The 12130-nt window shown below is 37.0% G+C and overlaps 1 protein-coding gene across 4 annotated transcripts in view; it reads left to right on the top strand.

Annotated features, from left to right (window-relative positions):
- Nucleotides 1-630: 630 nt before the first annotated feature.
- Nucleotides 631-12130, top strand: part of GRM1 (glutamate metabotropic receptor 1) — a 427511-nt gene continuing 416011 nt past the window's right edge. For all 4 annotated transcript variants that reach the window (XM_044247123.1, XM_044247125.1, XM_044247126.1 and 1 more), the window contains exon 1: nucleotides 631-1330. In XM_044247123.1, coding sequence (XP_044103058.1) covers nucleotides 631-1330 — 700 coding nt within the window. The remainder of the gene's footprint in view (nucleotides 1331-12130) is intronic.

Below are 12130 nucleotides of genomic sequence, written 5' to 3'. Positions count from 1 at the left end.
CCTCCCCTTTATACACTTCCCCGTCAAGTCTGTAAGTGTAATGGTATTTGGCGACCTGGAAAAGGCTTGAAGCTGAAGGAGGAAGAGGGTCGGTGGGGCTTTGGGCCTCCAGGGACCGATGAGGGCACTGCGCACAGGACGCACCACCTTCTGCCTTGGCCATAGCTGCCTGCGTCCAGCCGATATCATGAGGTGCTGGAATGAAATGAACCGGACAACTATTAACATCACTGACCCGGAGTTTTGAAACAGGTCCTGTGATAACGGAGCTTTGATTTTCTTCCTTTTTTGTCCGCAGCTTCTAGCCTAGGGCTTGCCACCGCGACGTCCATTGTACTCTTGAGCAGTTTACTTTGATGCGCTGGTGAAGAAGGGAGCTCGAATTCCCCTAGAAACGCCTCCAGGACAAGGAGGTGGTCCTGGAGGACCAGGAGGAGGAGGAGGGGAAGGAGGCGGGGGCGCCGGCGGCGGCGACGGCGGCGAAAGTGTTGGACCAGCGGTGTCGGCAAGAAGGACCGAGCTGGGGGAGGCAGGCGTCGGGCATCTGTCTACGTTGGGAGCCCGCAGAACCGGCTGGCAGGACGAGCGTGGGAAAGCGGCTGGCCGGCTGTGGACCGCGTCCTCAGCACAATGATCCGGCTCCTCTTAGTTTTTTTCCCAGCGATCTTTTTGGAGATGTCCCTTCTTCCCAGGGGACCCAGCAGGAAAGTGTCGCTGGCGGGAGCCTCGTCTCAGCGCTCGGTGGCCAGAATGGACGGAGATGTCATCATTGGAGCCCTCTTTTCAGTCCACCACCAGCCGCCGGCGGAGAAGGTGCCCGAGAGGAAATGTGGAGAGATCAGGGAGCAGTATGGCATCCAGAGAGTGGAGGCCATGTTCCATACATTGGATAAGATTAACGCGGACCCGGTCCTCCTGCCCAATATCACTCTAGGCAGTGAGATCCGGGACTCCTGCTGGCACTCTTCCGTGGCTTTGGAGCAGAGCATTGAGTTCATCAGGGACTCTTTGATTTCCATTCGAGATGAAAAGGATGGGCTCAACCGGTGCCTGCCTGATGGCCAGTCCCTCCCCTTAGGCAGGACTAAAAAGCCTATTGCGGGGGTGATCGGGCCAGGCTCCAGCTCCGTAGCCATTCAAGTGCAAAACCTGCTCCAGCTCTTCGACATCCCCCAGATTGCGTATTCTGCCACGAGCATCGACCTGAGTGACAAAACTTTGTACAAATACTTCCTGAGGGTTGTCCCTTCTGACACTTTGCAAGCAAGGGCAATGCTTGATATAGTCAAACGTTACAATTGGACCTATGTCTCTGCAGTCCACACAGAAGGTAGGCATTGTATCTGGGAAAGAAAGGTACAGAGAAAGCGAGAACATTGCATGATGTGCGATCGTGATCATAGTATTGTCCCTGTTTTTTAACAGCATTGTGGGGAACAGATTTTACCCTTGTCATACACGCCCACCAAGGCATTGCCTTTTATCCTCATTCTGTAATTATAGTGTAGGAAAACTGTGTGTCCCATGGTGTTCTGGGGATAGTAGGAGCCTATCAGATACAAACTCTCCATGAACAATTTCCAACAGTAGTTTTTGGACCTAGATGTTTGTCCTCACATTCTAAGTTTGTGTTTGAAAGGCTTGTTTGCCCAAGGTGGTATACTACCCTTAAGTGACTGGCTATGATTTTCCAAGCTTAGTAGACTAATCGAATATGAGCAATTAAGAAAACAAACAAATACCCAAACCCAAAACAAAACAAAAAACTTCTTGTCCCCTAAATTGGGCTTGAAAGCTGGATCTTATCTTGAATAGCTGAAGGTTCTTCTTTGTCTTAGTGTGTCCCTCCTTTTATGTCCAAAGTTTACCTGTGAATGTTGGATTAATGCAGTCACCTGTCTCCCTCAGTAAATCAGAAACTTACTTCAAATTCTGGAGTGTCTTAGATACAATGGAGAAATAAATAATTTAAATCATTTATTTATTTTCTTTCTATTACATTTGTTAAAATTGTCCAGATGCCTTCAGTTCTCCCATGAATGTTCTTGTTTTTGAGAGATAGTCCTGGTGACTTCTTGGGTTTGAGGTTTGGTTTCTAATTTTTTTCTTTTTACACAATGAAATTGCTCATTAGAATTTAGTTAGATCAATTACTAATAAAAGGATAGTAGCTATTAAAATGGGCTTTTAAAATGAAATAGACTTACTTGAGGTTAAAACTTTGATTTTTATAGACTCTCACTTACATGAATTCTCAAACTATTTCTCATAAAGATTTCCTTTATTCTCCTCCTCTTAGCCTGTACAGATTTGGGGATAAAATGAGACTTGGAGTCTTCTATTCTTAACTCACTGACTATGTTTATAAAGAAACTGATTAAACATTAATGCCTAGGACAATTCACGTATATATGCTGGCATATGGAAGAGAATCTTGAGGATATTGCTGCATTCATATTTCTTCATAACAAATTACTAAAAGGAAGACCAGGAAAGAAAGGCATGACTTCATATTCCTTTAAGAGTTTCACAATATTCAGTTACTGGTGTGAATCTTATTTTAGAAATTAAGAAGCATTCTTACTGAATTGGTTATTTGGTGATTGTTAATGAATACCAGTGCTTTAATTTATAAAGGGATCAGAGTTTTCAAGACAAAACAAAAGTAATGTAGAGTTATACATTATAATTATGGAGAATGCTTTTGGGGAAAAAAACTTTCTGCTGCAATATTGTGACTTCTAACAACTGACTCACTTTTCTGAATCTTGATTTTTAATATAGAATTGCATACCTCTTTTTCAACAAAATCTCATACAACTTTTTAAAGACATAATTTTAATTTCAAATGTTAATCTCTCACACATTAATGTCTAATGTTAATTTCCTGTATTTTAATGTTTAACATAGTTTCCTCTAGTGTTTAGATGGAACAACTTGAAAGCACAAATTAAAGATGTGTTAATTATCAGCATTAGATCTCTCAAAGGAAATGGCAAAATCGAGATGACATGTGACTTACTTAAATATTAAATTATTCTCCCTCCGTTGAGCTTGGTCATGGTTTATAGAGATAAGAAGTATAAATTCCTTCTTCAAGCAGTAGTACTTCATCACTTTTATACACTAGTTTTATTTTCCATATTTTAATATAATACCATTTAATTTGGGGGAAGAGAAGAATAGAGAAAAGACAATCTTCAGCTTGTTTTCCAGTTGTATCACTTTGCTAAAAATAATTGTTAATAGTGGGTTGCTTTCTGACAAATAGAATTATGTTTTTGGAAAATTAATTGGACTATTTTGCCAATTTTGTTCAGGAAGGGCTCATATTATAATTTCATCCTTATATTAGTTCGGATTACTCTGTTTTCTTTCTACGTTCTGAATGATGTGTGTGACAGAGATTATGTCTCCATACTATTATAGTAGTTGATCCCAGACTACAATGTGTTCCTAGAACAGCATCAGAGCTAACTTTTGTATCTATTACCAAGAGTTTATGCCATTCACCTTGCCTATTTTGTACAATCTTATATCTTCTAAAGGAGAATTTGTTTCTTTTCTTATTAGACATAATGTCTGTGGGAACTAAATTGATTTTATTTTCCTTTATCTGCAAAGAAAGATAGCAGTCTCTTTTGTTTAAGTTCCAGCTGAAAATTCATTTTTCCTGAGGTTCTGCCCTCCTGTTTCTCAGGGACTCATGGTGTACTGGCCTGCAGGCATTTACTTGCATCACTTAGTAATTTTCCTGCCTTCAGACTGATGGGGTCACCTACTGGTGACAGTTCCTTGTCAAAAAGCAGCGAAGACCACATATCAGTGTTGTCTCTGCCATCTGGGCACTATTCAGGAAGGAGGCCAGTTTGGATATTAGCAATTTGGAACTTAGAAATTCTGGAACCTCCAGTGACCTTCACCTCTCCTTTCGAAATTAGCCTTCTCTAGTTAATTTATCATCATATATTTTTTTTAAATTAGAAGTTAGGCTAGTACTAAGTTAGGCTAGAAGTTAGGCTAGTTACGATCAAAGGTACTAAGTGACGAGGCTAACATGTCTTCATTTTCATGGTTAATTTTTTTTTAAAATTTTTATTGTTTATAAACATATATTTTTATCCCCAGGGGTACAGGTCTGTGAATCGCCAGGTTTACACACTTCACAGCACTCACCAAAGCACATACCCTCCCCAATGTCCATAACCCTACCCCCCTCATGGTTAATTTTGATGGACTTTACAATCATGGTTGGGGCATCCTATTATTTGAATGCCCCAATTGTTTTTATATCTCTTTATTATTTTATTTTATTTTGAAGTTAAGCTTGGAGATATTTTCTGTTTGTTTGTTTGTTTAAACCAGCTAGAATTCAGTTGTTATATTCTTTTACAAGCTTTTCAATCTTCTACCACATCATCTGTGCCACATTTATCCTTTGGGCCATAACAACAGTCAGTTTACCTGACATAAAACAGAATTGGTGTACATGTAGTTACCTGCAGTAGGTGCTCCAGGAAATTTCCAGGATTGGTTCTTGAAGAGAATATTGAGGTAGAATCTGTTGAAGGATGGACACTGAAGCAATAGAGACTTATTCACAAACAGAAATTGAGTGCATTTTGGAGGAAGCTACTCACCTGGAGTATGTGTCTTTAAATATGCTAAGCATAAAATACAAAAATAGCCTACTTCTGTGAAGACTGTCTTGGGCAGGGACACCGTATTTCATCCTTGTGATGAAATGCAGATTCCCCATCAAGAATCAAATTTATCATTTCAAAAAGTTATAGAAAGCAGTACTTTAAAATAATTCTAGTTGACTACATTAAAGACATTGAACAAGTCCAATAAAGAATATTCCTTGAGTTTGTAGCTTCAAAATAATTTTTTTTTCTTTATTGGATACATTTTCATTTGTTTTAAGCCATCTCTATCGGTATTTTGTCCTATAGTGTCAGATGAATATTGTTATGACAAAGGGCTTAATTATGGTCCTATAGAGTGCCCTTCACTATTTTTTTGTTTGCAGTTACATTTTCATTGTGGTGCACCTTTTTTTAATGCTTGCTTACATTTTATATGAAATTGGTCTTGTTGGGGGATTCTTTTCAAAATCTCATCTTTTGCTTTTTAGAAGCCTTTTTCTTTTTGATATAAAACTTACTTTAAAAGTCCAATGACATCAGAGGAAAACCCTTCAAAGTCAGTGAACTATCACTTTAGCTAATGAACGTAGATATAAGAATTTTATTTCTACTAAATATCATATTTTCTACCTACACACCAGCAACTTTCTTTAGATCTTTCTTATCTTGATTCCAACCTATTTCACAATAAGTTACCTTAATAAATTGCTCTATCTTATCACAAAATATGGAATGAAAGTATCTTCAAAGGTTATTTAGGTCAACCAGTCAAAGAGGATTAAAACACCACTATCCTTATCAAATACTAGTTTCTATATGCTCTGAGTTTCGTATTTGTGATTAGGATTTCTCACCAGAGTGGGAGAATTTAGGATTTAAAGTGAGAAGCAAAATTTCACCTATTAGCTTTCTATATAATGACCTGATTCCCTGAAATTTCCACTAATTCTCCATCAACCACTGGGAGTCATCCAAAACAATTTAAATTCCTCTTCTATGTGATATTTGTCATCAATAAATCCTCTCTTCTTTATGTTATACCACACCAGTTCTCTTACTTATTTATTCTAGTTTTTAATTCCCTCATCATCACAGATAACTCAAGCAGACCTTAGAAAAATTATTATCCAGAAGTCTTTTAAAACATATTTACTGCTGCTGGGCCATATCGCTTTCTCTTGATGCTTGGACAATCATTAATATTGATTTTTTTTCCCTGAGAGTAGGACATTTTAATTTCTTTTTAAATGTAAAATTATTAGCTTAAATCTGCCTTGTCAATAAGTTCTGGGATTTGATTATGTAATTCATCTCTGCATCACTTTAGGACCAGATTTGTGTCCTCCAGATTTAATTATATAATTGAAACTAAGTAAGAGAGGGTCGTATTGTCCATCACCAGCAAACTACTTCCTGGCTAACTCTGGTGGTCACTTGGCCTTTATAAATTTTCTTGACAGTATGTTTTTCCACTATATACTATACCAGTTTATAGATAAATAAATCAGTATAAGTAATTTTTTTCAAAGATTTTATTTATTTATTTGACAGAGATCACAAGTAGGCAGAGAGGCGGGCAGAGAGAGAGGAAAGGAAGCAGGCTCCCCTCCGAGCAGAGAGCCCTATGCCGAGCTCGATCCGAGGACCCTGGGATTATGACCTGAGCCGAAGGCAGAGGCAGAGTCTTTAGCCCACTGAGCCATCCAGGCACCACCCAATATAAGTAATTTTAAATGAAAAGGCATTATGTATTCAACTCTAGTTGAAGATTTACTATACCAACAAGTGCATATTACAGATTTGAAGACTTGGTCGCAATTACTAAGTACTTTACACTGTGAAGGCGGTACAGTTTGAACACATGTAAAATAAATAAAAGATAAGTATAGATATTTAGAAATATGAATTTATATATGTTTAGGGAACATTGAAAGAATATATTGGTAAGTTTAATTAGCTAGAAAAAATCCAGAGAAAGTAATATTGATTAATATGTGGGTTTTTTTTTTAATATGACATTTGTAAAAGTTAGAAGCAGTAGTAAGAATAAGGGGTAAAATAAGTGGGTTAGCTTCACTGGAGTGGAGAGTATGGTCCAAGAACTGAGAATAAAAATAGCAACTCAAATGTGGATTCTTATATTCTGTGACTCTGTGACTGTTTATTGATATGAAGGACAAAAAGTGGAGAGTCTTGAAGCATATGCCAAAGAGTTTTGGTTTCAAGAAAGATATACCCAAGTAGAGTTTGATGTGATTCAAAGATATTAAGTGAATTTTACTGAAATATATAGGGGAGATCTATTAAAGGAAACGGGTAAACTAACCATGAAAATGTTAGTTATTGTGGAATTCTTTTTTTTTTTGTAAATATTTAATTTATTTATTTGACAGGAGAGAGACAGTGAGAGAGGGAATGCAAGCATGGGGCGTGGGGAGGGAGAAGCAGACTCCCCATAGAGAAAGGGGGCTCGATCCCAGGACCCTGGGACCATGACCCAAGCAGAAGGCAGATGCCAAAGGACTGAGTCACCCAGGCACCCCTGAATATTGTGGAATTCTGTGTATTAGGCTGTTGAAAATTTGGGAACAATAAAAGGTAATCCTTTGTCAGGGACAAGGAAGAGTCTGAACTATCTTTAGTTTTGCAATCCTGGAGGACCAGGAGAATTTTAATGTAATTTACAGGCATGACATGACCATGTTGCAAAACCATGATTCTTTAGGTTTAAACAGCATGGGCTAAGATTTCGTATATTTAATTCAATGTGCACTTTGGCTAAGGTCACATACATTACTTGCAAATTTGGGTGTGTGTGCAAAAGAAAAGCCAGGGATGGTTATGAGATATTGTATTTGTTATTAAAAAAAATGTTCACATCCAAAAAAAACCTTGTTCATCCAGAGCCTTGATTCTCCAGCTGACTTACCTGGGTACTTGAGGTTGGTTTCTTTAAACTCCAACTTTTTACATTTTAAAAATTGAATTATAGTTGAAATAAAATATTATGTTAGTTTCAGGTATGCAACATAGTTATTTGATGTTTTCATACATTATGAAGTGATCACCTCCATATGTCTAGTATCCTATACTATACATTTTAAACATTTTACAAGGTGATCTTTGCAAACTATACTATACAGTTTTCTGATATTTTTTAAAGTGTGCTAGGTTTAATAGACACTTTCCTTAAATATACAAAGTAGTCATTATGATTACCAATTGTTACATGTGCTAAGATACAGTGGTAATCTTGAAGCCTGTTGAAAAACATAAAGCCACTTATTCCTACTGAAAATGGCCCCAGATTGCCATACTTTTGAGTTTCTATATATGCTATTTTTTTCCTATATTAACTAGACTCATTAGGCCATTTTGTGAGTTTTTTAATCAGTAGTTAGTAAACAACTACTATGTGCAAAGGATTAAGGTGAAATACAAAGATAAAAGAAAGACATCTTCATTATTTTGAGAAAAATTGAACTCTTCTTGATTCTTCTGCCATGCCATCAATCACCTTATGACTTCATTAGCTTTGAAACAAATTTTTCAAGTACCTGAGCTGCAGAGGGTAGAAGGTGATGGCAACCCCTATTTTATGTTTCTATCATGTGGCTTGGCAGTTGCCATTCCTCTTCAGGCAGTAAAATTTTTCTCCTAGTGCTCTACGGTGTTAATATATAGTGACCGTTTTATGGATTTTTAAATAACTTTCCAGGCAGTGGCTAGAGTGTTATCATCATGAAAAAATTTGTCAGAAGCTGTATTTTCAACATGCTCCATAGCAAGACCAGAGAGGGCTGGAAAACCACAGTGGAGGATAGGATACTTGAGTGAGCACATACAACCCCCGAAAAAACAACTCATAGGTCATGCATTCTGATATTAGGTTGGAAACAACATCTCAGTAGAAGATTTTCAGAGAAGCTATGGTTGAAAACCAGAATCAGGCTGAGATATAAAATGAAAATGATATGGTTGTCTTATCCATCAAAGAGCTATCATTGAAGTTTTAATATAGAAATATTTATGTAATTTATGTGCTCAAATTTTATTTATTTTTTATTCATTCATTCATTCTTTCTTTATTTATTTATTCTATTTATTTTTCATGTCTAGCTGCTCTCTATGAATGTCCTTATAACATTTAAGATCTGAATTTACACAATGGAATACTATGCAAACATCAAAGGAAATGAAATCTTGCTATTTGCAACAATGTGAATGGAACTAAAGGGTATCATGCTGAGTAAAATAAGTCAATCAGGGAAAGACAGTTATCACATGATCTCCCTGATATGAGGCAGAGTGAGGGTTTGGGGGTAGGGAAGGTAAAAATGAAACAAGATGGGATTGGGAGGGAGACAAACCATAAGAGATTCTTAATCTCACAAAACAAACTGAGGGTTGCTGGGGGAAATGGGGTATGGAGAGGGTGGTTGTATTATGGATGTTGGGGAGGGTATATGATATGGAGAGTGCTGTGAAGTATGTAAGCCTGATGATTCACAGACCTGTACCCCTGGGCAAATAATACATTATATGTTAATAAAAATACTTAAAAAAATCTGAATTTACAGGAAAAATTATAATTTTAACATCCTTCAATCTCATGGGAAGTTTTGCTTTCTTAGACTTGTGGTATTGTGGTATCAAGTATAGTGTTAATGTTTTTATGAAGAGAATTTATTGGTTTAGGTAGAAATTCTCATTTATCAATTTTAGAATTATCTATTTTGGTCACTTCATGGATAAGAAATTGAAAATTCAAGGTGATTATCTAAATGATTCTGATAAAACCCTGAATTGGCAATGGGAGTACAAAATGATTTTGGGGAGAAATTCTTTGGTTACTAAGTAAACTTATTTTTGCATTCTAATGAAGACATGAGAGTTTATGCATTGGCAAACACATTGAGTCTATTATATGTCAGACACTGGTGTTGGTACTAAGAATACATAAATTAAAGGGATTATAACTATTATTATTGCCATTCCTATTATTATTATTATCAAGGGTCCCCTAGTTTGTCAGAAGAGACATACATGTGTAGGTAGTTACAGACTCAGGGACTAAAAAAGTTAATCATTTGGAAAAAAAATGCACAGAAGACTATTGGAAACATTTCATTTTATGTTTTATGTCATTTATGTTCATTTCATTTTATTTGTAAAATAGGAATGATAATCACTGCTGTATTACTTACCTCATAACACTGTTCCAGAGAACAAGTAGATGGTCTATACAACTAACTTGCAGTCCTTTTGTTAATATGCCATGAAAGAAACAGATTCTTAAGACATTAGCTCTTCTTAGCTGATGAATATTGAGCAAATATGTGAAATCAGTTAATCAGATATACATTTTTTATTCAAAACCTGCTAAGATAAGACAAAAATGAAATTCACGGTTAAAAGTGTAGCATGTGCTATAGATTTTAAGCATCTTCCTTTCTTGAGAAAACAAAGGTCCAAGAAAATAACATGACTTACCTAAGACCGTAATATTTGTGAGAAACAAAGCCAGAACTAATTCAACTTTGTGTTACTTAAAAAAATTTTTTTTATTAACATATAATGTATTATTTGCTCCAGGGGTAGAGGACTGTGAATCATCAGGCATACACATTTCATAGCACTCACCATAGCACATACCCTCCCCAGTGTCCATAACCCAGTCATCTTATAGCTACCTCCCCACTCTCCAGCAACCCTCACTTTGTTTCCTGAGATTAAGAGTCTTTTATGGTTTGTCTCCCTCCCAGTCCTATCTTGTTTCATTTTTTCCCTTCCTACCCTCCACGACCCCCCCTGCCCTGCCTTTCAAATTCCTCATATCAGGGTGATCACATGATAATGGTCTTTCTCTGATTGACTTATTTTGCTCAGCATAATCCCTCTAGTTCCATCCACATTGTTGCAAATGGCAAGATTTTGTTTCTTTTGACGGCTGCATAGTATTCCATTGCATATGTATCCTACATCTTCTTTATCCATTCATCTGTTGATGGACATTTAGGTTCTTTCCATAGTTTGGCTATTGTGGACCTCGCTGCTATAAACATTTGGGTGCACATACCCCTTTGGATCACTACATTTGTATCTTCAGGGTAAATATGCAGTAGTGTGATTGCTGGATTGTAGGGTAGCTCTATTTTCAACTTTTTGAGAAACCTCCATGCTGTTTTCCAGAGTGGATGCACCAATTTGCATTCCCACCAACAGTGTAGGAGTGTTCCCCTTTCTCCGCATCCTCTCCAACTTTTGTTGTTCCCTGACTTGTTAATTTTAGCCATTCTGACTGGTGTGAGGTGGTATCTCACTGTGATTTTGATTTGCATATTCCTGATGCCAATTGATGTTGAGTACTTTTTCATGTGTCTAATGGCCATTTGGATGTCTTCTTTGCCGAAATGTCTGTTCATGTCTTCTGCCGGCTTCTTGATTGGATTATTTGCACATTGGGTGTTGAGTTTGATAAGTTCCTTGTAGATTTTGGATACTAGCCCTTTATCTGATATGTCACTTGTGAATATCTTCTCCCATTCTGTCAGTTGTCTTTTGGTTTTGTTGAATGTTTCCTTTGCTGTGCAAAAGCTTTTGCTCTTGATGAAGTCCCAATAGTTCATTTTTGCCCTTGTTTTCCTTTCCTTTGGAGATGTTTCTAAGAAGAAGTTGCTGCAACTGAGGTTGAAAAGGTTGCTGTCTGTGTTCTCCTCAAGGATTTTGATGGATTCCTGTCTCACATTTAGGTCTTTCATCCATTTTGAGTCTATTTTTGTGTGTGGTATAAGGAAGTGGTCCAGTTTCATTCTTCTGCATGTGGCTGTCCAATTTTCCCAACACCATTTTTTGAAGAGACTATCTTTATTCCATTGCACATTCTTTCCTGCTTTGTTGAAGATTACTTGACCATAGAGTTGAGGGTCTATTTCTGGGCTCTCTATTCTGTTCCGTTGATCTCTGTGTCTGTTTTTGTGCCAGTTCCATACTGTCTTGATGATTAAAGCTTTGTGTAGAGCTTGAAGTCTGGAATTGTGATGCCACCAACTTTGGTTTTCTTTTTCAACGTTCCTTTCACTGTTTGGGGTCTTTTCTGTTTCCATACAAATTTTAGGATTATTTGTTCCATTTCTTTGAAAAAAATTGATGGTATTTTGATAGAGATTGTGTCAAATGTGTAGATTGCTTTAGGTAGCATGCACATTTTCACAATATTTGTTCTTCCAATCCATGAACATGGAACATTTTCCTCTTTCTTTTTGTCTTCCTCAATTTCTTTCATGAGTACTTTAGTTTTCTGAGTACAGATTCTTTGCCTCTTTGGTTAGGTTTATTCCTAGGTATCTTATGCTTTTGGGTGCAATTGTAAATGAGATTGACTCCTTAATTTCTCTTTCTTTTGTCTCGCTGTCGGTGTATAGAAATGCAACTGATTTCTGTGCCTTGATTTATATCCTGACACTTTACTTAATTTCTGT

This window comes from Neovison vison, chromosome 1, assembly GCF_020171115.1.
Source record: "Neovison vison isolate M4711 chromosome 1, ASM_NN_V1, whole genome shotgun sequence".
Taxonomy (NCBI): Eukaryota; Metazoa; Chordata; class Mammalia; order Carnivora; family Mustelidae; genus Neogale; species Neogale vison.
The sequence above is the reverse complement of the archived record's forward strand: the minus strand, read 5'-3'. Positions and strand labels throughout refer to the sequence as shown.